The sequence below is a fragment of the Nothoprocta perdicaria genome, unplaced genomic scaffold (assembly GCF_003342845.1).
Source record: "Nothoprocta perdicaria isolate Ctin4 unplaced genomic scaffold, notPer1 scaffold_554, whole genome shotgun sequence".
Lineage (NCBI taxonomy): Eukaryota > Metazoa > Chordata > Aves > Tinamiformes > Tinamidae > Nothoprocta > Nothoprocta perdicaria.
Window position 1 is genome coordinate 1 of NW_020455815.1, and position 26,172 is coordinate 26,172.

At 49.3% G+C, this 26,172-nt stretch overlaps 1 protein-coding gene across 1 annotated transcript in view; it reads left to right on the top strand.

Annotated features, from left to right (window-relative positions):
* Positions 1 to 2,855: 2,855 nt before the first annotated feature.
* Positions 2,856 to 26,172, top strand: part of OTOF (otoferlin) — a gene marked incomplete at its 5' end in the record, with an annotated part of 51,590 nt that continues 28,273 nt past the window's right edge. The window contains 9 exons of the mRNA XM_026048586.1: positions 2,856 to 2,955; positions 5,883 to 6,094; positions 18,785 to 18,858; positions 21,051 to 21,177; positions 21,463 to 21,517; positions 22,927 to 23,058; positions 23,381 to 23,443; positions 24,154 to 24,238; positions 25,352 to 25,511. Coding sequence (XP_025904371.1) covers positions 2,856 to 2,955; positions 5,883 to 6,094; positions 18,785 to 18,858; positions 21,051 to 21,177; positions 21,463 to 21,517; positions 22,927 to 23,058; positions 23,381 to 23,443; positions 24,154 to 24,238; positions 25,352 to 25,511 — 1,008 coding nt within the window. The remainder of the gene's footprint in view (positions 2,956 to 5,882; positions 6,095 to 18,784; positions 18,859 to 21,050; positions 21,178 to 21,462; positions 21,518 to 22,926; positions 23,059 to 23,380; positions 23,444 to 24,153; positions 24,239 to 25,351; positions 25,512 to 26,172) is intronic.

Consider the following 26,172-nt stretch of genomic DNA (forward strand, 5'->3'; position numbering starts at 1 on the left):
AAGGATGTGAAGATGTGCTGGGATGGCAGGGAAGGAGGAGGCAAGGATGTGAAGATGTGCTGGGATGGCAGGAAGGAGGAGGCAAGGATGTGAAGATGTGCTGGGATGGCAGGGGAGGAGGAGGCAAGGATGTGAAGATGTGCTGGGATGGCAGGAAGGAGGAGGCAAGGACGTGAAGATGTGCTGGGATGGCAATGACAGGCGCCAAATCTCTGCACCTCTTTGCAGGAGCGTTTGCTCCTCGCGTGCTGCTGGAGTCCAGGCACGGCGGCTGGGAAGAAACGGTCCTCGGGGCCAGCCGGGGCTCGGCAGTGCCTGTTTCTATGCGTTCCTGCTATAGCAACAGCCTGCGGTTTTGAGCACTCAAAGGCAGCGTGCGCTCTCAGYCGCGGTGCAGCTGGGGCCAGGCAGGAGGATGCTCTGCTCTTCAGCATGAGACACTTTGTCCCACCTGCAGACTCCACAGAAACAGGGCACGGAAACAGGAGGCACCGGGCAGCTCGGCCAGCACCCCCGTGCTCTGTCCCACCATCATCCAGGGGTGTGGAGGAAGCAGAAAGTGTGTCAGAAAAGCCCCTTCTTCCCCCAGGGTGTCCTGGCTTTGCATTGAGATGTTTCCCAGGAAAGGTAGCAGAAATTCATTGCAATCTTTGGCTGTTATTCACTTAAGACCAAAGTCTTGATTACCTTTTTGGGCGGTCAACATTAGCCAGCATTTGCATCACCACCACTGCACAAAACTGGCTCCTTAGATGATCAGTGCCTATATAACACATATGATCTTGAAGGAGAGGTGCAGGGAGCTGAGCTTGTTCAGCCTGGGGAAGAGGAGGCCCAGGGACAGTCTAGCAACACCCTACAGGTCCTGGAAGGGGCTTTTCAGAGATAATGTCAGCGACAGAGGAAATGCCAAGGACCAAGAGGCACAACTTCCCAAGGGAAGGTTCAGTCTGACCATGAGGATGTTCTCCCAGGAGGGATGAACAGCCCTGGAAAAGGGCAGCGATGAGGCCTGGGATGTCCATCCACAAAGATGCCCAAGAGTTGGACGGACAAAGCTTTGGAGCTATCAGCAACCTCCTCCAGAGCTGGTGATGGTCCCGCTCAGTGTATGAGGTCGCTTCCCAACAACTGGTCCTTGACTAAGACATATTGACCCTGAACAAAAACATCTGTTTGTGAGATTCCTAAGGAAAAATAATGAAAAACAGCCCTGACTTGTTGCTGAAAGAGCAGTTGTGAATATTGGGCTGCAGGGGATTTCGGGCAAGGGATAAAGAAACGTTTGGGCCGTGAGAAATGGGTGCCAGCAGATTCCTGACCCTTGGCAATTGCAAAATGAAGTAGTAGCTCAAAACCATTTTAGAASAGAGCCCACAGTGCAAAGGGCAATCTTAAATGCCCTGCACCCGAGGTTAACTTTTCTGGAGTGTTAAATGGTACAAATGCTGTCCCTTGAGTATTAAATGGTACAAACCATGTCCTTTGGRGAAGGAGCTTGAAACTGCAGCTCTTGATTGTGGGGTAACTCAGTGAACCTCAGCGAGCGAGGGGAAAGCCTGAGTCCGGGGTAAATTCTTGAGAAATTGGGTGGGTTCCAGGTTCCTCCGCTCTGTTCTTTACCGTGCTGAGGACACCCAAGGCTGAGGACATTCAAAAAGCAAACAGGTGGAATACCAGCTCCTGCAAACACACATAGGAGCAGGCACTGCGAGTGCTTGGCCAGCTGAGCCTCGCTTTCCTACACAGACAAACGGGATAACTAACCCTGCTAAAACAAACGGATTTAGAGCTCTGCTTACGAGAGCAAGCGTGCGGATCCACCTGCTCCGAACGCTGTCCTCAAGGAAGCCTTTGCAAAACAGCCCAGGGCTGAGSGGGGAGAATCACATTATTTGGTAAACCCCTGAAATCCAGGCTGGTGCTGCTCCCTTTTCCCGCAGTGAGCCCGTTCTGATAGAARACGTCTGGGTTTAGAAGGTGTCTGGGTTTAGCAGTGATGGAGACAAGATAAGAGCTCTCAGTACACCCCGGGAGTGTTTAGCCCCCTCTCTGAAGCTGAAATCTTAGTAAATCAGCATTGCAATAAGCGACGCCCTCGGGTTTGCAGGGAAGTTGTTTAATGAGCAGCAGCYTTCTCCCCGGCGCCAGGTAGCAGAGCACCACAGAGTCATTGCTAACGTGCCCAGCAATGTCTTGGCTGTCACACGGGTTGGTAGTGCTGGAAATATCTCGCGGGGCAGGTTGCATAAGGCAGTTTAGCACTCGCTCTTGCAGAGCTTCTKCTGTGCCAGGAGCCACTGGTGGATTCGAAGGTCCCTTTGGTGCAGCAGCAGAGCACGGAGAACATAAAGCCACTGCTCCCCGGCAAGCTGCCAAACAAGAAATGACTTCTCTTAGAGAGCACGAGGCTTCTCTGTGGTACCTGTTCTGGCCTTTAATTTAACGAACGTGGCTGCATTTAGCTGCGTGTGGTGCTGGGCTCCCCGGCAGGCTGCAGAGAGCCATGAAGAGCAACCAGGAACCTTCATCCTGCTCATCTAGGGGCACTGAGGTGCTGGTTGGATGCTCATGGCAGATCTGGTCCGTTGGAAGGCACCTGAATTTGTCACTGTCCACGGTGGGAATCAACAGTTTGGGTGGGATGTGAACCCTCCTCATCTATTTCCAAGGTGCAGCTTCTCGGCCCAGCACCAGCCCCACATCTCACCCCTCCGTCCTCACAAGGCCAGTGGGGTGGGAAAATACCCTTAAATTCCCCAGCAACTGGGCCAGCAAAGCAATTTCCCAGTGGGAACGGGTGCTGGTGGTGGCTCATAACATCTCATCTGACCTCTCTCCTCCCTGCTCCATAGGCTCATCGGCACTTTCCGGATGGTGCTGCAGAAAGTGGTGGAGGAAGGGCACCTGGAGGTGACAGATACRCTCATAGATGACAATAACTCAGCCATTCAGGTAGGTCACAAGGAATAACCCAGATGCCAGTAAAACTGCTGCTTGGACCTCATGCCCCCTTCAGCGGTACCAGTTTCCAGAGTCCTTCCCGCTTCCCGGGAGCCCCTGATTCCAGGGAAAAGACTGGGAGCCCGCACGCCAGCTGCTCTGCAGCTCGCTGTTGTTCGGATCTGGTTAACGCATCTCGTGGGAGCCGTTTCCAATGGCGATTGAGCTTTGTAACACACTAGGAAATGCAGCTACTCCTGATCTTCTTGCGTCTCAAACCCCTGGTGTTTGCATTAGGAAAATAAAAATTCAAGCAGGCCCTTCTCTTCTCCCCCTGCTTCCTCTTTTCTATTCCACCCAAACCTGCTTCCTAGGCTCAGCTTAAAAGAAATGTGCAATTGCAAATGACCCTCCGTGCTAAGGACAGGCAATTAGCACTGAAAAGGCTGCTGGTTTCATCAGCAGGAGCCTGGATGCGGCTTCTTCCAAGGGCACAAAAGGAACAAAACCAAGAAAAATGCAAGGAATTTAGTACTGAGGAATGGGAAAAATGGAAATAATGCAGACTCAAGTCATGGTGAGCTCAGGATGGGAGGAGATGCCCTGTGGTGAGAGGTACCGGCCCATCTTGAGGCTTGGCCAGGAGCTTCACACATGGGGCACAGTAGGTYGGAGATGATGATGCGTTGCCCGTCACATTGTCAACAGCTCTGTCCCCGAAAAGGGGAACCTGGGAGGCAGATGATAACCTTCCCCCTGCCCATACCTGATGTGCTGCAAAGCTTGGGCTTCTCACCTCCTTTCTGAAGGTCCCAGGTTCAGATCTGTCACACAGGGTCAAAAACRCTGCTGGGTCTTCTTGCTCTCGCTGTAGCTCTGCCGAGGCTTTTGTTTTTCGGTTGCAATATGCAGTATTTTCTGGAAAATGAAAATATTGGGAGCGTGCATGTTGCTGCAAAATCGGGGCAGCCCGGGGAAAGCAGATTTCACAGATTTGGTTTTACAAGGGGTAAATACAACCAGACCCCCTCTTTACAAGGGGTGATGGAACCAGACCCCAGATGTTCTCCAGCCCCTCCAGTTGTATGCATACCCAGACACAAATCCCACGTTTTTGGGGCATTTTTTGAGAATAAAGGCCACATCCCTCTATTTTCTCTGCATTTCCATGACACAATCTGCCAGAATAACCAGCCATTTGAACTCCAGGTCCTTGGAGGTGCAAAGGAAAAGGGCTTTGCTTGGAAGGAACCTGCCCTCCACCCCACAGTGAGCAAGGGGGAAAAGAAATGTGCAAGGATTGCAAGAGCACCTGCAGAATTAGGCAAAAAAAAAAACCCAACTAAACAAAAAAACAGCAGTCTTTCATCTTCTCTCTGCAAATTTTGCCTTCCTCAGACCCTTAAAAAATGTGATTTTTCAACATATTGAGTGAGACATGAATCTCTCCTGTGTTAGGTAGAGACAGCTTTGATCTATTAAAATCGCCGCATTTTCTGTCAAAAAGCAGATACAATTCTTTTCTTCACTGCAGGCATTTTTATTTATGTAGTTATTTATTTATTTTTTGGGGGGGAAAGCAATTTCCAGGCAGAGCTTCATCATGCTGCAATCAAATGCAAGGGAAAGGTTGRAAATTGCTCTCCCCTTTCAGCGCTGGCTGCAAAACGTCCCTGGCGCTTTTCAGGCAGCTCTAATGACATTATTGACTGGCCTTTACAAAGTATTTAACGGGTCCAGGAATGGTAAATCCAAGAGGGATATTACAGCCAGGCAAGCTGGACTCTGGGAAGTCTCAGGTTTATTATTTGAATGTGTGGGAAAAGACAGATAAAAATTATTTAAAAATACCCAGTGACAGGGGAATCTGCTGACCTTTCAATTAACCATTTCACTGGTTAATTTTCTCTCCTGTTTAAAATAAGAATTTTGTTTGAATTTCTCATGGTTTCTGCATACAATTGCTGCTTCCCTTCAAATAGACGATCGTTTTATTCAACTCCAATGCATTGCTTTTTATTGGACCTTAAACTAGCTGGAACAGCTTTGTGGGGCCAGCACAGTGTGCCAAATCCTTCCGATTGACTCAAGTTTCTRTTTTGCACGAAACAGAATCAAAACCTGCCACAAACCTCTGTTTCCAGCTGTGTTTGAGTCACCTCTTTGGCTTTCACTTGTTAAATGCACTGAATTCCTTGAGTTTGTGTGTCATATTTTGCAACCTCTCAACATACCTGTTGTTGAAAGCTGCTGTGGATAGAGAGAGGACACTCCATCTCTTCCTAAAAATCAGTTTATTTCTGCTATAGCAGCTAAAAGGAAGGAGTCTGGAATGCCCCAGGACTCCTGCAGCTCCTAGGTAGATGTTCCAAGTTGAGATGCCATCACCAGACTTGGCATCACCACCTTGCACAAACTCTTAACCAAGTGATGCACAGGAGAATAACATAGAGGAAAATAAGCACCAGCTTGAGTTGCCATCAGCAGCTCTTGGTGCCTTCAAAAGCTCCATGGATGCACAAGTCAAATCAACCATGCTGAACATCCTTAACATCTGATTAAGGATCCTTAACGTCCTGAACATCTGATTAACRTGTATAAGTTCAGGAAGGGAGAACGCAGGAAAGAAGGGGACAAGCTGTTTTCATTGGTGGCCAGCGATAGGACAAGGGGAAATGGGTGTAAGTTGAAACACAGGAGGTTCCATCTCCAAGTGAGGAGGAACTTTACTGTGAGGGTGACAGAGCCCTGGCACAGGCTGCCCAGGGAGGTTGTAGAGTCTCCTTCTCTGGAGGTCTCCAAAACCCACCTGGATGCCGCCCTGTGCCACATGCTCTGGATGTCCCTGCTGGAGCAGGAAGGTTGGACTAGATGATCTCTAGAGGTCCCTTCCAATCTTGAACATTCTGTGATTCTGTGATCCTTGTTGTGTGTTGCAGACCAGCATCTCCATAGAGGTCAGGTACCACGCCATGGACGGCACGGTGGGCGCGTGGAACGACAAGGAATTCCTGGAGACCCCCAGCCTCCAGTTGGAGGCGGATGGCAGGTACCCCTCGGAGACCGACAGCCTCCTCTCCGGCCACCGCCAGGGTCTGACCGTGTCCCCAGGCAAGTCCAACCAGCAGTCTGCAGAGAGAAGCTTCAGGAGGTAATGTGAAAAATCACTCCTTGAAGATGTATGATGGTAATGTTGGCTCTTGGCATAAAGAACTAACTCAATGGCTGCCCCAGTGGTTTCTCTCCTCCTACCTGCACATAATGCCATAATTTCAGGACAGGGCTCWACTTTCCATGCATAGGGTGGTGTGTAGCATGGTAGAAACGGGTGGATTTTGAACGCAATTGAATGTGGGTTGGGAGAGAATTAGGGCTCTGGCTGTTGCATGGGCATGGCAAGGGYGTGAGCAAAAGTTGGAAGAGCAACCAGGGAGGTTGTGGCACTAAATATCCATCCTGGAACAGATGCACTGAATTTCTCCAAGGCGTGTGGAAAGCGTTCTCCACAGTGGTCAATCTACTGGGACTTCCATACCCCACCAGGCTTCAATGAAACCACATCCCAAACCCAGTRTCTGAGCAGGAAAGTTGTGTTTGAGGTAGTTGAGGGATGCTTGATGCTGGGCAAGCAGGAGAAGACACCTCCAGCCCCTCAAAGGGATGGTGCTACCAGGTTTCTGTCAGTCTGTAATCCCAAACTAGRGACATGGAGAGGGCACAAGGTTGGGGAGGCTGCACCTGGTTTTCTATTGGGACAGAGTGAATATTTTGCAAGCATAAAACCACTTTTATATGGGTATAAAAGTATACGGGAAAAGATGAAAAGTATATGGTGTATGGGAAAAGGTGGACTGCTCATCTGGATTTTTAGGCTGCTCTTGGATGTGATGGGCTGGACAGGACACATGTGCAGGTCACCCAAGCAGAATATCACAGAACAAGGATCTCCAATTACCCCCAAATCCCCCCAGACTGGCACTGGTTTGGGGACTAAGGCCTGTGTGCCTTGCRTGCTCCAGGGATATTGCTTTCTATCCACATTCAGCTCTTTTTTGTAGCCACAAAAGAGCAGAATTTCTTTTTCTTTTTCTTTTCTTTTCTTCCCACAGTACAAGTTTGAGGGAAGATATCCCCAGTCACTCTCCTATCTCCTAGGCAGTTAATTAACTGTGTGAATTGGGTTGAAACGTGSGAGTTTTCAGGCAAATTGAAAGCGCACATTCTTTTCCCAGCACCATTTCCCAGCTCTAAAAAGGGGATCCCATGGACGTGAGACGGGCGCAGCCCTCACAAAGACCTCCCAAATCCTGCCAGACCCCTCAGCATCTCTCCTGGTGTGATGGGATCCAATGCCCCATTAGCCCCATTAGCTGCCTCAGGGAATCAGCATCCTATCTGCACCACGGGAACGTTCGAGATGTGACTCACATCTTATTTATTTATTTATTTGTTTATTTATTTATTTATTTATTTATTTATTTATTTATTTATTTATTTATTTGTTTGTTTGTTTGTTTATTTATTTGTTTATTTATTTATTTATTTATTTTACTTATTTACCCTGGAATCTTCTGGTATTTGGCTTCATTTTCTCATTCAGTCCCACAACGCTTTAAAAATAATCCTGGTTTGCCTAGGGCTCACCCTGAGTGCAGCTGAGTGCTGCAGGTGGCCAATCAACACCTCTTCTCGGGCTCTTCCAAGGAATTTTGTAGCTCCTTCCCATTGCTTGAGTCCACAGGAGCGGTGACCATCAGTATTTCTGCRTGTGAACAACCTGATAAACTAAATTTTAGGGGTGGGAAGGAGCGTTCCTTAGCAAACCCCAAAAAGCAATGTATGGAATTTGCACTGTACCAAGCAAGCTARCGCATGGGAAAATCATTAAAACTCAAAGATACCCCAGCGTTTTCCTGCTGCCCTTGTTCCAAGAGGCTTCCCGTGTCCTCTGTTTTGCAGACTGCTCTTGCAGCAGGTTGTTTTGAGCACAGGGGGTCTGTCCAGGTGTGTTCCACCTTGCTGTCCTCCACTAAGGCTTGCAAGCACTGAGGGTCCTGGTCATTAACGTCGCCACCGTGGATGCTATGAGGACAAAAGCCCAAAGGGCTGATGTTCTCCATGTCGCCCCGCTCGCAGGATGGAAGAGGACGAGATGTACTACCACAGCGAGGATGARCTGCTGGGAGAGGGGGACACCCTTAGCCAGGGGTCCCTCAACACGAGGTAGGGAGGCAGCCAGCACCAACCCGAGCTGTTGGCTGTGGCCTTTGCAGTGTCCCCGTGTCCAGGCATTGGCCCCGGGTTGCCGTTTCTCTGCTGCAAGGGAGGAGCAATGATGGAGATGCTGTAAAAACACTCTTGGAAGGATGCTGTGTCCTGGGAGCGGTTCCRGGATCCAGGATGGAGAGCAAGCTTTGGGACGAGGCCTTGCCTATGAGTCTTCCTTCCTTCTCCATCTCCCACCATCCACCAAACACCACTGTCCCCAAATTCAGAGGTCAGATGTGACCASTGTGTGGGCAAGAGCCCTTGGATGTCACAAGGTGGCTATGAGGGAACTGGGACAGGTCATCCYGGAGTGATGGAGATCAGGTGAAGAGCTAAGGGCTGGGGAAAGCTCATCCATTTCCAGACGTATTTTCCCCCTCTGCCACAGCCCACGTCTGCACACATAGACACTGCCCTTCCCTTCCCAAGATGTGCACGAGGATTTGATTCCATTTGCAGTGATATTTTTATTTATTTATTATTTAACGTGCGGTGCTGTGAATTTGTTTCCCACCACGGACCAGAGAAAACTTCAGCAGTGAATGACAACCAAGGAAAATTCAGGCAAAAGGTTTGCAAATCCCAGGCTGGACAGGCATTAAGGATGTCCTGCTGTGAAGGGGGTTGCAGTTTCACCCTGCAAAACGTTCAGAGAAAGGTCAGGGTGCAGGAAATCAGTTCAGTACCAGCCTAACACGGAGCTAGATCAGCCAAACGGCCAAGAAGGAGCCAAGTTTCTTCCGCCCTGCAAGTGCAGCAGGGACCGGCACGAGTGGAAGAGCTTGGCTCAGGCCCCAGCAGCTCCTTGGTCCCTGATTTGAGGTGGTGGGAATCAGAACGAGATCTTCATGGGGGAGCACGGTGGTTGTGAGGTTCCGGCCATGCATGGAGTGGTTTGCAGTGCTGSTGTGCTCTGGAGTGGGTTTTGTGCCAAAGCGAAGCATCCTCTCTTTAACATGCTGAGGCAGTGGAAGAGCCCTAAGTTCATGTCACAGTGGGCTTTTTTTGTTTGTTTTCTTTTTCCTTCTTTCCCCCCTTCCATCTCTGTCAATGCTCTAGCCTTGGAGACGATGCCGAAGAAGAGCAGAACACTAGGTAAATACCCACCGCACCAGCCCTCGCATGGTGACCTTGAACCATGGACTCTGCCATGCTAAAACCCAGGCCTAAATGTCAGAACTTGGGAGTCCAGATCCATCTGGTCCAATTTTAGGCATTTCATCGTGTACCGTAAATGAGGACCCCATTCACCCTTGGCTGCCTCTGCACCACCACACGAAGCAGAGASAGGACATGGGCATCAGCACCTTCCCATCTGTTAAGTAATTAGCAGGGTCCATGGTCTGGGCAGGAGGACCCTCTTGGAAGGTTTCTGGGACATATGAATAGTCCCCCAGTCAAGGACTAACCGGTCTGTGGAGGAAAGAGACTTTATGGACAMAAGTTAGGCTGGATCTGTTGTCCTCCTGGCCAGGAAATGAGCCCTGGTCCATTTTATTTATTGATATAGAAGTATCCTGAGCTCCCCTTTGTGGCTGGTGCAGAGACAGGCATTTCAGAGGTGGTTAAGGGGGAGCGGGCACCCTCTTGGCCTGGCCAAGCTTTGGTGGGCCGGGCACCCTGCCACCTTGAAACGGAGAGCCCAGGAAGCATCACCTGATAGCTGTTGACGTTGAAATATTCATGGGCAGGACAGAGCTCTGCAGCCGAAAACAGTCTGGTCACTGTGAATTATTGATGGTGCTTTTCCTTGTGTGCATGCAATGGGTCTTCTGTGAGTTGTGTTGGACCCTTCCGCCCACCACTGAATGCARCCATAAGTCACCTGCTCCCAAACTAGGGTTATTGACAGGCAACAGTGCTGAAAATCCATGTGAAAACCTATGTAMAAGGAGGACTTGTGGCTATAAGGAGGTGGAAATGATCACCACCCTACCTGGGCCTAGGAGGATCCTCACCAAGGAACCTCCTATGAGCTCAACATTGCCCCATAGTCCAAGCAAAGAGAGGAACCTCTCAAGGGTCAYTTACCCATGTAAGATCTGACTCAACCTTGGGATGTATGTGTGTATCTCCATCCTTGGAGGTCATGGAAGATCTGTGCAAAGGGGTTCATATGTGTCCAGACAGGCAAGCAGGGTCTCAGTCGCTAGCTCAGGTGTCAGGAGTGTCACACACCAGACCAAGGTCACATCCCTGTAGTCAGTGTATGGAAACACCTGAAAGGGTGATTGTGAGACAGGTTTTGGGGTCATTTGCAGCCTGAGCAAGCAAGAAAACCAAGTGATGTTCCCAACGCCATGAGTCCCCGTCCAATTTCCCCCATCATTTTTGCCCTGCTTTGAAGCAAACCCCATGTCACGATTTACAAACCCTGTTAGAGAAAGCAACAACAAAAATAGGGGTCTGGGAACTGCGGCCTTGGCACTGCAGCCTCCCCTCTTTAGGAAGGGGAGCTTTAGTCCAGCTTGCTAAGAGCATGTCTGCATTAACTGGGTCAGTGCTTCCCTTGCTCTCGGTGGCTTGCTTCAGTAAGCCTGATACGGTGTTTTCTTGTTTTTTCCTTTTTTTTTTTCTTTTGTTCTTCTCTTTTTCTTCTGCACCTAACTCAGGATTAAGTTTAACGACGGATACAAGTCAATAGCAAGGTACCCAAATGTCATGAGTGGGGAGATCCTGGTTTTTATGGGAGTTTGCTGTCATCCGAGCCCCTAAATTTGGTTTAAWGCCCAAAGCTTCCTCCCAGCTCACTGTTCAGCATGGGAAGCGGAGCCTGTTCAGTGCCCAGGAGCCTTCACCGCTGAGCTGGCTCTTGAGACAGTGTCTCAAAGACACCATGAGTAAGACTACCTCTATACAGGCTTACTAAGAGTGAGCCCAAACAGTGTTCCTAGGCCTGCTCCATCCCTAGGCAGGGGTTAAGCCAAGGCAGGACCATCCCCAGGGCAATTTGGACGGGTCTGTCCGGGGTTGTTTGTGTGTTTTGCTCTTCCTCATGCTCACGCTCCCGGCTGTGTCTCCTCCAAACAGTGATGACCCCGAAGATCTCAGGTACCGAGCGTGACRTTCCTCCCTAGCGCAGGCTCTTTGGGCATGGTGTGTGCATGTGTGTGGCGTGTGTTGGTGTGTCAGCCCCACACGGCATCTGGACCCTGAGAAAGATCCCAAGTGCTTCCTTCCCTCTTCCCAATGGGGTGCAGAGTTTCCTGCACTCACCCCAAGTCCTCCTCCCCAGTGGTCAGGACTTTATTGMAGTCAGTCTGTTCTTCCATATGCCCAGCAAGGATTTATTCATTTCACTCATGGTGCTTCCATAACAGCTTGGATAATAATATTTGTCCACCTGCCTAGGTCTTCACCCAGCCATCCCAGTTAGTTAGTCAGTCATTCTAATGCCATTTTCTCTATCTATCCCAATGCCATTTTCTCCATCCATCCATCCATCCATCCACCCATCCATCCATCCATCCATCCATCCATCCATCCATCCATCCATCTCATTGCAATTCATTCCATCCATCTACTGCAGTGTAACTCTCTCCATCCATCTATCCACCTCGGTATAGGTCTTTCAATGCAACTCAGTACTAGTCTATCCCTCCATCCATGCATCCCTCCCTCCCTCCCTCCCTCCATCCATCCATCTCTCCATCCATTCATTCCTGTGTCAATCATTCTGTCCTTCCACCTCGTTGTGTCACCATCCAAACACCATCCCAGCACTATCCTATCTTTCCATCCACCCCAACACAAACCCCTTTGTCCATCTGCCTTGCTTGCCACCTCCTCCCCGCTCATCCCAGCATCACCAGTTCCCTGGATGCCAGTTCTTGATGCTGTGACGTTTCACCCTGGTGCATTGGTGACCTGGACTTGGTTGGGCGCTTGCTGCTTGTTGCTGGCTGGGCTTTGGGAGGGAAAGGTGGGCCAGGCTCTTCGGCACCGCAGCAGAACGAGCCATGTGTGAACCAACTGCTCTTTGTGATTGCAGAGCTAAGACTAAGGGAAAAGAGAAAAGACACCTCGTGTTGCCGTTCAGGTATCCTGGCTCCCTCCTTGCCCCTAACCCCGCACCTTGGTCCCTGCTCACTGCCCAGCTTCAGCCTTGGGTAGCAGCACTGCTGAAGTTCTCAGCGCCCTTCACCCCTTATTGAGGCTCTTGAGACCTGCGTCCTTCCCAGAGGAAAAGAGGAGGTGAAAATAACCCAAGTTCTGAGCCATGCAACCAAAACTGCTGCTTTACACCCCTATTTGCAGCCCTGTAGGAGCTGCATAGGTAGAGATTTAAGGTGTGTTTTTCAGCCATAGGAATACGATGCCTGGATTGGAGCATACTCTATCCAGATGAGCACTACAAGCCAAATGTGTCCCACTCTCTGGCTTTACATGCTCTCATTCCTGAGACAGTGCTGGCTTCTCAGCATGTGTATACACATGATGTACAGATATGTCCCATCTTACCTCCTTCAAAGTACGTAGGGGATGTATATACATTCAGTCTATGGTCTTTCTATGGTCAACCATACTTCACTCACCAGTCCACATACCAATATGTGGCTATATATACATCTCACACATTATAAATGCATAGATATATGTATTTTTATATATGTGTATACGCACACACATTTTAAATGTGTATATATATGTATTTTTCTATGTGTATATACACACACATATCAGTGCTAGCTGCTGGGATGAGGGAATTATAAATTAGCAGAGGATCGATTACAACAGAAGTTGATTGCATGGCTGGTAATGATCTCCCTTCGTTCTTTCTGCTTTTCTCCATAATGCAGAAAACTCAAGTAGCCTCCCTGTTTATTTGGGGTTTTTTGGGGTATTTGAGAGATTGGGAGAGATGAGGCCTGAGAGTTGAAGCTTTAAGAAAGTAAAACTTCAATATTCAGTGCAATGAGGTGGCGGGGAGTTTGCAGTGAGATCAGACCACATCCACCAGGCAAGGGAGGAAGCAGCGGGTGATTGAGACCCTCTCCCTGGACCAAGCAGGGGCATGGGAGCAGTTTGCACAGTGCAGATGACCATGGGGAGCTGCTGGTGCTGGCATTTGTTGTTCCCATGACCATCAGGAAACTTGCCCTGTAGCACCAAGGAGAATGAGCTGCCACCAGTTTGCTCTTGGAGCAAGTGTTGGGGTGGGGAGGGTGCATGAACGAGGCTGCAGGTTGGGTTTCCTTGGCCACTTTCCTGCCCATGATGGGCTGAACGAGAAGACCCCACTCGTCACCACGGGGTCCTCAGGCTGGGTGTGTTGCCCCATCCCTTGTGCTGGAGCTGGCCCTGCAGTTTCACCTAACAAATGGTGCAGATTGGGRTTTTCTGGGTGGCTCTCAAGCATGGGGGGGCTCTGAAGCCACCCTCCTGCTCCGAGCGCTCAGCAGAGACACGTCCATGGAGTGAAACCTCCTCCTTGCAACGGGCTGGGCAGTGCAAAGGAGCAGAGCAGAGCATCTGAACCACCATGGATGGGACTGAGCGGCGCAGCAAAGCGGAGTGACCCCAGCCCAGTGCCAATCCCTGCAAATCCGGAGTTCATCCAAGGATCCCCCTGGATCCCTGCGGTGGGCGCAGCTCCAGCCCAGTGCAATTTGCTCATCATCCCCATAGCTGCTCCGGGGAGCACAGCAACGAGCTGTAATTAAAAACCAGCCCTCTTGATTGCCTTTTAGAACTGGTTAATTGCTTTCTCCCCCTGCCTTTGCTGATGCGTAAGCCCTTCTGAGCCCAGATGGGCAGGGGGAAAAGATGGGGGAACTGACATTTATTATTATTATTATTATTATTATTATTATTATTATTATTATTATTATTATTATTATTATTATTGTTTTGTTTATGATGATGATGATGCAGAGGAGCAGGGCAGAGGATGCTTTAGTCACTGCCCAGTGGGGATGCTGGAGCACTGGAGGACCCAAGGTGATAGAGATTGGTGAGAGGATGAAAGCGTGACAGATAAGAAAAGACAGGGAGGAAGGACCAGGCTAGAAAAATATGGAAGCCCTAGGAAGAAAAGAACAGGAATGGAGCAAAATCCAAAGGCAGAGGCTGAATGGAGGTTTGCAAACCAAAGCAGGGAGGAGAAGGGCCAGTGTCACCTGTGTGATATCAGGGCAGGAGGACACAGTGTCAGGCTGGACAGAGATGCTCAAGAAGATGATCAACGAGCAAAGCCTGGGGAAGGGGTGTTAGGAACAGCAGTGAGCAAGGGGAAGGGTGTCCTCTGGTTTTGCAGCGTCACTGGTGTGCACTGAAGCTTCTTTGCCTTTTCTTCCCCTCACACATCGGCTCCAGCAAAGGCAAAGAGAAGACAAAGGAGCACAAGTAGGTTTGCTCCCCATGCTCCTTCTCCTTCTTGTCCCCAGCCTTTCCAGCATGTGTTGTGGCTGATGCAGTACGTGGCGTGTCCCCCCTTTTCTCTGAACCGGAGCATGCCAGGTGCAGGAGCATCTTGGCCTAAAACCTCAGAGCTTTTAGGCCAAATGTTACCTACAGCAAAAGCCAAGTGTGAAAGATGGCCTTGGAGTGGGTCCTTTAGTAGCGAAGGTCTTGGGCCTCTTGGCTCTGCCCAACACCAATTTCCAGCTGCTTGGCTTAGCAGATCTGCTGAAACGCAACCTCAAGCCTCCCATGAGTGCAGATTAATGTCTTGCTGTCCATGTTGGGTCCTTGTGATCCTGTATGTCCAGGGTAGGATTTGGTTGCTGCGCTCATCAGGGGTCTTTAGAATGGAAACAGAGCCTCATGAACCCTCCGATGGACACAATTCCTGAAAGAAAGGCAAAAGACATCAAAACTTTGCTGCAAATATTTCCCCAAGATTTTTAAAAAGRGGGGAAAAAAAAGAAAAGGGGAGAATGATTAAAATACCTTATTTAACCATGAACTGGTGGATTTTTAACTAGAAGCAGCTGGTAGAGAGCCTGCTGCTACCCCCCTGTGCCTCAAAATCCTTCCATCTCTCCCTCCTTGTTTTGTGGAGATCCATAAAGTGGCCGAAACCCTGATGAGCAAAACCAAGTGCTTCTGTGAGCAGCAAGCAGAATGTGCATTCCAGCACCAGTCAAAGCTGATTCATCCGCTCAGCCTCATATTAGACACCAGAGAACCCCAAAGGAAGAGTGCTACGGAAGGCTGCGCGGCTACTCTGGTGTCTAGTACAGTGTTACCGTTGCTTGGTGGGAAAGGCAGCCAAGGTGCTCCGTCCTCCATCCCCAAACTTGCAGGACCCCCGTCTTGAGCCTTCAGTCAAACTGGGTTGCAGTGGGGCAGACTGGAGCGCTTTGGAGGGCAGCAGTTGTCTGGAAGCCCCGTCCTCCAGGCTAAAGCTGGGCTTTTGCAAAGGAGGAGGCTCTTGCTGCCTGTGTTGGCATCTCAGGTTCTCGGTCCTTCATGCAATATTCATGCGGGGACGGTGTCAGCTCTCAGCCCACTCTGGCTCCCCACCTGTGCTCTCCGGGCTGCTGCTTCCCTCTTAGTTTTAGCCTTGCCAGCACAGTGCAGGGGGACGGAGGGGAGGGGACGGCTTTGGCACGAGCCCTGCTTGCTGCTGCAAAGACCCTGCTCTACGCGGAGAAGATCCTTGCCCGGGGTCCCCGTCCCTCTGCGGCAGCGAGCGGCACGTGGGTCTCCTCCTCCCCATGGACTTGGGCCGTGCCGGGATGGCCGCCCCCCCTTAGACGTGTCACTGGTGGCTCTCCGGTCCCGACYGAGCTCCTCCAGCATCTCCTCGGGTCCTGGACGGCCAGCTTCTGAAGGTAGTACCGGAGGGCCGGGAGCTGGGAAGGGCCGTGGAAGTGCTCACCAGGATGGGAAGAAGCAACCAGCRGAGCTTGGGAAAGGGCTGGGGGAGGATGTGGAGGTGCTGGGGTGGGCTACTTGAAGGCTGCAACCTCCTCCATGGGGTCCAAGGCTGCCCCCTTCATGCCCCTTCTCTTGGTTCTTCCCTTCTCCTCGGCACTGGGAAATGACACCGCTKAGGTCTGCGCTCTCCTTTCTCCCCAAACTCATCTCTTTCCTAGACGGTCCCTCCAGCCCTCTGAAATAACAACCGTAAGGGCAGTCATAAAGGAAGGGCCAGAATTTTTCATTTTGTTGGGGTTGAGATGAGCTGTAGAGAGACGTGGCTGGGCAGGCATGAAGGCACCACCTGAAATTTTATGGTATGGAAGGACCTCATTGCCTCCTGGACTCTTCTCTCCAAACCTGCTTAAGAGTTGAGGCTCGTCTCGTGGATCTGCTAGGGATTATCAAGCTGTTTCCCGTTTCTTGAGGCACCTTTTACAGTGAAATTGTCTTTGGGGCGGTGAGGGAGGCTCCTGTGGCACTTATGGACTGAGGCTCAGCTGACAGCAAGGGGTCATGTCCCAAGGCAGGAGGGGATGAGCAGCATCTTCCACATGCATCCCTATGGAAGAGCTGAAGAGGACTGGTCCTACCGGGATGGGTTCCCACTCCTTGGACCAGGTCCAGGCGCTCAGACCAGGCTCATGGTCCCAGGCTCGTCCAAACAACAAGACTTGGTGGCAGAGAAGGGTCTCGGAGCAGCGTTTCAGAGCCTGACAACAGCATTTGCTCACGAAAAGGGAGTCTGCAAAGGGCTCGGCAGGGCCGTGTCCTCCACAGCACCTTGGGGCAGGTGTTCCCTGCCTTTCCTCCTTCCATCCATGGAGAAAATGCCCTTCTGTAGATCCCATTAAGTGAATTAATCACAGATTACAGGGAGTCTCCTGAGGCCTGAGCGTTGCCTTAGTCCTAATTAAATCTCAGCCATAAAAAGTTCTCTTCACGTTGGTCTTTCTGCAGCAATTAAATTCCCCCTCCMTTGACGAATACGTTACCCTTATATGCGACTTATATTTCCTGACAATTTTGGTTTCGTAGACATCAAGGAGGTCTCTTCCTAGTGAGTTTTYCAGCTCAGTCTTCAAGCTAAAAATGCACACTGCACCCAGACACCCTAATTTTCAGCCATGTAACTCAATGGTCCTCACCCCTCTGCATTTGCAGCACGGAGTTACGTCTGAAAACCCAACAAATGGGCATGTTTGGAGGTTTGTTATGGCCTTTAGCAGTCACAGCCTTTGATTAGATCTGCACTGGAGGGCTATCCAGTTTGCAATGCAGGGGTTTTGTGTTGCACTGTGCAGGCTAGGGCATTTTTCTGAGCAGTTGGACTACGTCTTAGACTAGGTCTAAATCATCCCAGTTCATGAGGCTGTGATAAGAAAATACTCCAGGTCATATCCCTTTGAACATCAATTTGAACATCTGCCTGTCTCTTTACTGAACTAGACAACATTTAAATTAACATTAATATCAGGTGAATTCTGAGTTCCAGAAGCCAAAGTATTTCTGTCAGAAATCTGAGATATTTCTGTCAAAATAGACAACAAATAAGAATCATGTAACTACGAGTCCAGGCTTTCAATGAACTTGTGGTTTCATAGTCTAAATTTCAAACTGGGATAGTGGTCCTAGCTCTGCTGAAGCATTTGGAGATAAGTTGCACTTCTTAAACTTGGCTTAAGGTGCTGAGTATTTTCAGGAAGCAACTAAGAAGTAATTAGCAAACCAATACTATAACAGCCAATTAGCCCCAGCTCTTCTGAGTGAATTGGCCACAGCCCAGAGAAGTGATGGAGGAATTAAGCCCAGGTCCCACCCAGGCAAGTTGGGGTTGATGCTGATGACCTCTGTCTGGGGACATCTCAACCCTTTTGAGCTGGTACTGGTGAGAACTAAACTGCAAAGGGGCAAAATCATTTAATTTAATCATTTTATTTAATCATTTTGCTTTAATAAATAATTTTGGAAATTTTAAGATCTTTGTAGATGTCTTGTTGATCATCCAAAAAAACTTCCTGATTTTTGATAAGAAGGTGGTGGTGGAGGAGGTGGTTAAAATATTAATTTTTTAATAAAAATACTACTTTAGGTAACTGTCCTGGAAGGCTGTGAGCAGGGGAAGTAGAGGCAGACCTGAAGGTCTGGGGCGGAAATTAATTAAGTCTGTTAATTGATGGATAGGACYGTGCTTCARCCCTGTATATTCTCACAGCTTAGGATATGCTCTGAGGAGAGAGAGGAAAAAAAAWGAAAGAAAAAGGGACTTGAGGATCAAATTAGCTGAACTTAGCTGAACATTCAGCTGAAATATTGACTCTGCCTTAAGGCACATTAGCTCCTGTTTGCTTTTAGCTGATGTTTCTGTTCTTACTTTGGGCTGGAAAAGCACAACTGAAACATGGGAAGGTCCATCTAAATAGGAGAAAAAAAACTTCTTTAAGAATGATAAAGCACTGGAACAGGTTGCCCAGAGAGGCTGTGGGGTCTCTATCCTTGGAGATGTTCCAAAGCCAACAGGACACAATTCTGAGTAATGTGGTGGTGTAGGTCAGCCTGCTTGAGCAGGGGGCTAGGACTAGATCTGCATAGTTTTCTTTCAACCTCAGCTGATTCTGTAAAATCTCCTCTTCCCATCTGTGTGTTGCAGACAACACCACTAAAAATATGTAGGATTCAAWGAGTTCTTTCCCACATCTTCTTCCAGAGCCGGGAAAGGAGTTTTTTCAGCCATGAAGCTTGGCAAGACACGTCCACCAAAGGATGATCATCGGAAGCAAGGTAGGTGTTGGGAAGGGCTTGTTGCCTSATCCAGGGCTGCTTTTCCAGCAAAACCTCTGGTCTGTGGCAATGAGACTTCATAAGTGGCTCACTTGAACACCATGAATAACTCACAGATAAGACAGGGAGCATTTGGTGCCCAGGATGAGGGATGGAGAGAGTTTCCATGAGGGAATGGGGAAGCAGGATGGACAGAGCTTCCTACTGAAGGCTTTGACCTTCCCCATCTTACCCAAGATACCACCCATCTTACGAGATCGTGATGAAACTTGGAAGTCAGCTGGGCAGTTTCTGGCTTGTTTCAAGGATTACTTGCAGATGTAACAGCAAAAAGGCAGGGTTTAGCCCTTCATCACTTCTCTGTGGTGCATGGAGACTTGCACGAATAATGTGACAGCAGCACAGGAAGAGTCAGGGCCCTGTTGCTGCAACGACGTCTGTTCCAAGGGCTAGAAACGTACAGTTGCGTTGAAATGGGACACCCTTCTGGGCACTCAGAAGGTGGTTAGTGGTCAGAAATTTGTTGTATTAATTCGGATCAAATTATTAAGTTTTGATGACAAAGGAATTAGGGAATGTCTGTTTATGGAGGAAGACAAAATCCTGCTTTAGACCTTCTCCCTGTGCAAATCGTTGTTTTTCACCCAGTTTTTAAGTCAGGAAAGGAGGATTTTGGCCAGAGACACCTGGCTGAGRCATAGTACTGAAGCACCTTGGCAGTCCCCCTGCCCTCCCCAGTGGCAGGACATTCATCTCGAGATGAAGGTTTCACACAAGGCGATGAGGAAGGCAGCTAGGATGCCAAGGCMTGAGCAGGCTGCCCTTTCAGATAATGTCATATGGTCACAGACGTAGATTTATGAGTGGTGGGGGAATGGCTGCAACTGCTGTTACGTTGCATAAGAGGGTTGTTGCTCACAGCTGTGTCTCCTTTCATCTCCCCCCTCGAGGAGATCAGGACGCGGTCCTTCCAGCATCCCTCCTGTGTAGCTGGCTGCCTTCTTTCTGCCATCCCGGGCACGCGGACAGTTCTGCTCGTGTCGGACAGATCTGCTGAGTCACTGGAAGCAGAGCTGGGAGGGTGCTAGCCTGTCTGCCCGCTCACACATGTGGCATTGAATCCACTTAGGTCCTTCTTAAAAAGTCCCGTCGAAGGTKGGGACACTCTTTCCACACACCACTTGCAGCAGAGCCTTTCTCTACCTGGATAGAAAGTGTTTCCTACCAGCCAGACTAGGTCGCCCTCACTTCAGCTGRAGCCCACCATTATTTCTGTATTGTCTCACAAAACCAGGCCAGACAACAGTGAGAAACCTTTGTCTGCTCTCCTGGAGCAAGCTAAGAGGCTGTCTTGGACTAGCCAAGAGACATGAAACCTCTTTCCCCAAAGCGATGTCCGTGTYGTACCAGTGGTACTGGGACTATCCCCTCTGTGCCAACAAAATGGCCAGTGACCCAAGAGCAGCTCCCCGCCTCCCTTCATCCTCAGCATTGCATCAAAGAGAGGAACGTCACTGYTTTGCATGTTGCTTCTGAAGCTGTGGAAAGCTGTTGACCAGAAGCAGAGGCAGGAGAGGTGAACATCGCGTTCCCATGGCTAGTACACAAGGAAAAGCAGTAGCCCAACACCTTCAATACAAACACAGATTGATAGCCAACTCAACCATGTCTACTGGTGTCCCATGGGACATGGGATCTTAATCTTCCTTCTTTCTTGGAAGACCTGCAGACCTTCCTTCTTTCTTGGAAGACCTGCAGATCTTCCTTCTTTCTTGGAAGACCTGCAGACCTTCCTTCTTTCTTGGAAGACCTGCAGACCTTCCTTCTTTCTTGCAGACCTGAAGCTGGCCATTGGTGGGCTTGGCAGGCACCATCCGGGCAGGTAGCACGTGTCCCAGTGCTCTTTACCTCTCGAGTCTGCACTGTTCCTTTGCCAGGGTTCAATTTTCCAAGGCTTACTGCCTTCATAGAGTTGTCTGCTGGCATGCTGCACCAACGGAATAGCGTGTTGTGATATGCAGACCTCTGTTTTTAATCCACTTCAGGTTGCCTGTGACCTGACCCACGAGCATTGTTCTTTGTATTATCAAGTGAGGTTGATAGGACGTATTGGTTACCATTCTCCGAGTCGTTAATTATTCACAGAGTGGAAACAGCAAGAGCCATTCTTTTGTCTGTGTGGCTTTATGCAGATGAACCTGCTGTTTTGGAAGCAGAAGACCTGGACCGCAAMGCCATGAGACTAGGAGGTGGACTGGACCCAGACACAATCTCCTTGGCTTCCGTCACAGCTGTGACCACCAATGTCTCCAACAAGAGGTGAGCGCTGGACAAGAGTTTGTGCGAGGCGATGGCAAACACGCAGGCACGTCTGCATTCCTGCATCCCTGAGTTGGGATATTCTGGGAATCACATTGCCCAAAGCAATGGTTTTCAGAAACACCTCAACAGAGAACATTAACCAATGATGTTTAACACCCCTGGAGTTTATGTTCCTTAGATTGAAACAAAGCAGGCACTGCGAGGAGTGACCCTGGGAAATGCTCTGAGTTTGCAGCAAGCTCACCTCTTGTTTGACTACGGGTTTCTTCTACCCTTTTGAAGGTCCAAGCCTGATATCAAAATGGAGCCAAGTGCTGGGAGACCGATGGACTATCAGGTAGGAGGCAACACTGCGATCCCAACCTCAGCTCGGAGCTCAGAGAGGGACTGTTCCACCGGGAGCACTGGTAGGGAGGAAGAGGCAGGTGGAGAACTTCTTTTCCATGCTTTCTTGGAGCACAGTGAGCAGCAGAGTAATTTCCTGAGGAGCTGCATCTCTCAGTTGAAGCATTTGTCACTATCTGCCTATGGGGTGACATTGGGATTAGGACGAAGGAGCTGGTTATTCACAGATTCACAGAATATTTAAGGTTGGAAGGGACCTCTACAGATCATCTAGTCCAACCTTCCTGCTCAAGCAGGCACACCTAGAGCATGTGGCACAGGGCGGCATCCAGGCGGGTTTTAAAGACCTCCAGAGTAGGAGACTCCACAGCCTCCCTGGGCAGCCTGTTCCACTGCTCTGTCACCCTAACAGTAAAGAAGTTGCTCCTCACCTGGAGACGGAACTTCTTATGCTTCTTATGGACCTTGGCACAGCACTGTTGGGGCAAGTCCACCATAGGTTTCAACACACTACCTTCCCCAAAGCAACTTGCAGCTTCTGGAGGCCGGGCCACCCTTTGCATGACTCTCTGAGGTCCTGCTCCTGTTGGAGGATGACCTTCAAAAAGCCAGTACTTGCATGGTAGAGTGATGAGCTTTATGTGAAGTCATTAACAGGGTTTGCTGTCCCCTGAGACAAGCCCAGAAAGCCCAGATCAACTCGTGCTTGAAGGGAGCCACCTCAAATGGAGTTCTCTTAATGTCCAAGGCCTGTTCTAGTGCTCAAGAGTGATGAGGCCTGTCTACCAGCACTCCTTGCTTTTCCTCTCATAGGTTGGTGTCCAGTTGCTGCTACCTTGTCCAAAGGTGCTTTGCTCCTACCCTTTTAATCTAGAGTTAGATGAACTACATGCTTAGTTTCCCAGGGTTCATTTGATACCTGTTGCTCCCTTTTCCTTCTACTACTTGGTGACAAAGTGATTCACAAATTAACTCCTCTTCATTTTCACCAAGCCATGCTCATTCAGTAGCCATTTAGCTGTAGGTCCTTGCACGTTAGCATGGTAGTACATTCCTAGGGACATCTGGGAACAACGCAAATAATTATTTTCCTTAGAGCTTTATGGTAGTTCGTTCTCAGCATCCACTTTTGAAAGCCATGAGAGACCAAATAACATCAGAAGATGCCTCAGAAAAGGTTTAATTACACATAAATAGACTAAAACAAGTTGCAAGGAAAGCAGGGAGTGAGTGTACCTGGTTCAGGAGCAGTATAAACAGAAGGTAAAGACGAGGTGCGAGATAAATTATAAGAGATGGAATGGTCCAGGTAGTGGGCCAGTGCCAACAGGAATGCTGCAAGGCTGGTGGGGACACAGGTGAGGGCAGCCAAGGTGGAGCTCCATGGGTCCTTCTCCCCAGGTCAGCATCACAGTCATCGAGGCACGGCAGCTGGTCGGGCTGAACATGGACCCTGTGGTCTGCGTGGAGGTTGGCGAGGAAAAGAAATACACGTCCATGAAGGAGTCGACTAACTGCCCTTACTACAATGAGGTGAGCTGGGTCTCTCCTGCGGCGCTGCCACAGACTTGCTGCTCCTCAGGGCCTACAGAAATAAAAGGGGGAAAAAAAAATGTTTTCCCAAGCTTTTTTTGGTGTCTCAGACCACTGATGTTGTCAGTTGCTGCATTGACGTGGATCCCTGGATCCATGGATTGGCATGGATCCGTGGATCCCATTGACATTGCCACCCTGTCCGGGTGTGATGAGCGCTACACGTCTSTCTTGGTGGGATGTTGGCCAGAACACCGTTGCTCAACTCAAAAGGAGCCCAAGCCTGGTTTTCCTCCTTTCACACAGGCTCTTTCTCTTCCAGTACTTCGTCTTTGATTTCCACGTCCCCCCTGACGTCATGTTTGACAAGATCATCAAGCTGTCCGTAAGTGAGATGCTGGGTTGTGTTGGCCTTTTCACTGGGCTTTGGTGCAAACCAATGTATTTTACGTGTTGGGATGGACTCAAGGCCTTAGATGGTAGACATCTGGCGGGAGCTGAGGTGCTCGTCCTCCTCTCTCAGCCTTCACGTCCTTTGCAGGTCCCCAACCCCTCTCTTTGTCACTGTCCTTACTGCTGCAGCCACACAGCTCTACTCGTCTTCCCCATCTTCTCCTTTGCCCTATCTCTAGTATTTCAGAATTAGGCAAGACTAAACCTGCCTAAGGAGGTACTTAGGCTCGTGGAGAAGCTCGTGTAATTTCTCCCAGGAAGGGAATTAAGGCACAGATTTCAAGCATCTTTGAGACACCTCCTTCAAGAACATGCCCCAGCGTTGGTTGCCATAGTGGCTGGAAAACTGCATCTTGTTTCAGAGAGAATTTTTYCCTCTATTTACATTTTCTCTTTATTGATTCCAAGCACACAGCTGCTTGCAGGACTGCTAAGCAAGAGCTGCCACCCGACTGCGCTTCAAGAAGTGATTGCACCTCTTGCACAAGCCGAGCAGAAGGCATCAAATTCTTTATTGTTCGACACTGAACACTTCAAAAACCAGTTCTACCTCTCYCAGCACAACTGGGCACAGGAGAAACAAAATCCAAATACACAAACAAACTAAACAACTCTGGCTTGTTTTTCTCCCTCGTTTTCCAGGTGATTCACTCAAAAAACCTCTTGCGCAGTGGGACTTTGGTAGGCTCCTTCAAGATGGATGTTGGAACCGTTTACACCCAGCCCGGTACGTACCTGTAATTTGCAGCTGGTCAGATCCAGCGACCCACACGATTGCACACCTGCAAAGTGTCTTTGCAAGGYGGGCAGGCAGTGGCTCATTCTCTGGGGTGGCAATTATTTGACTTAAATTTCAGCCTCCTAAACACAACCGCATCAACTTGGCTCCCTCTGCAGCTAGGAAAGAGCCACGGGCACCTCCGGGATGCCATGCAGATGTAATGCAAACGGGCAGAAACGCCCTGGGGATTCGCCAGCCTCTCTCCATTGATCCATAGAGAGGCTTAGGTGTCTTGTGTGGGCAAGTTATTGACCTTTCAGATAGCTGAGGACCATGGGCTGCATCTTGCCCTCTGTGGCTGGCATTTAAACCAAGACGGCAAGATGCCCAGCRTGCCCAAAAAGGAGGTTAATTAGAGCTGCTGTGAGCACGTCACGTCGCTCACCGGTGATAAAGCTGACCTGGGCTTAGTGCAGATGGACCCAGCGGGTGCTGTGAAAATCCCTGTGCCATCGTGGGCTTTGTTTGCAGCACTTCTGCTTTGGGGAAGCCTCTTTGATAGTGTCGTAATGGAAATGCAAAAGCTTTCGGCAGCAAGAGCCAACGCAGGTGGGATTAGTTTAGAGAATTGTGTGAAAGAGGTCCAGGTCTTTTATTTATTGATCTATCTATCTATCTATTTATTAAGCATCCTGCCCCTACAAAGAGTCCTGACACCTTAASGTGCAAATGAAACCTCCAGAGTTTCCGCTCTAGGGGTGCTCAGCAATTGATGCTGGAAGGGATCTTAAGTCTGCTCTACTACAGACTCCTTCTACAGAAGGATCAAATCTTTCTCACACACCTAAGAGGCGGATTGAGCGCTAAAATCTCTCCAGTGGTGGAAACTCCACTCTGCTAGAGACAGCTTGTCCCATTAATTCTCTGCCTTCCACATCAGACAGRTTTTTCCAAAGGGATTTTTCAGATTTTTTTTTTTTTTTGCCTTTTTTTTTTTCTGTAATTCCTCACACCTGGAGTGTGAGATGAAAGTGAAAGATGCTTCCAGTGAAAGATGTTTCCAGTTCTCAGTAATTTCTGTAGTTCTGACAAAAGGCTGTCTTGTTCCATGGCTTTCAGAGCACCAGTTCTACCACAAATGGGCCATCCTTTCCGACCCGGAGGATCTCACAGCTGGATTGAAAGGATACCTGAAGTGTGACGTTGCTGTGGTAGGGAAAGGGGACAACATAAAGACACCACACAAAGCCAATGAGACCGAGGAGGATGATATTGAGGGGTAAGGTTTTATAAGGACAGTTCTGTTCAGCCTCACTTGGGAATGAGCTGTGAGCTTCCATGTCTCTTTATTTTGGATTATTCAATGAGGACAACAWCTCTTCCAGATTAGACTGACAGGCCCTCCAGTAGGCATACTCRTATCCATACCTCAGATCAGAAATGCTGACTAGATTGCTTCTCCAAGAGGACACAGTTGATAGATAAGTCTAAATCATGCTCGCACCAATGCAGACCAGTCGTTTATATCAGTTTAGACCATCTGCTCTTGGTTGTTTGCTTCTCCAAACCATCAGCTTGATATGAACCAAGATGATGTTCACACTGCTTGGCCCTTGGATGGGAGCTACAGAAGACAGAGTGAAGAGAAGATGGAGTACAATGAATGGGGCTCTCAGCTAGGCTGAGATCAGTCTTYCTCTAGGTCGGCTGCTGATAATGATTATATCCCTTTGGAAGGATGTAGGTGAGGTAGGGAACCTCAGTGGGAAGGATGTAGGTGAGGTGGGGAACCTCAACGAGTTACTATAAGCTTTCCCTTATGAATCTGCCACTCTCCATCCTGACTCAGGAGCATGAACATAAACAGGACTGTGGTAAATTGTATGCCTGAAGAAATGGTTGTCTTTCCATCTGCTCACAGTGTGTGCTCCAAAAGCTGG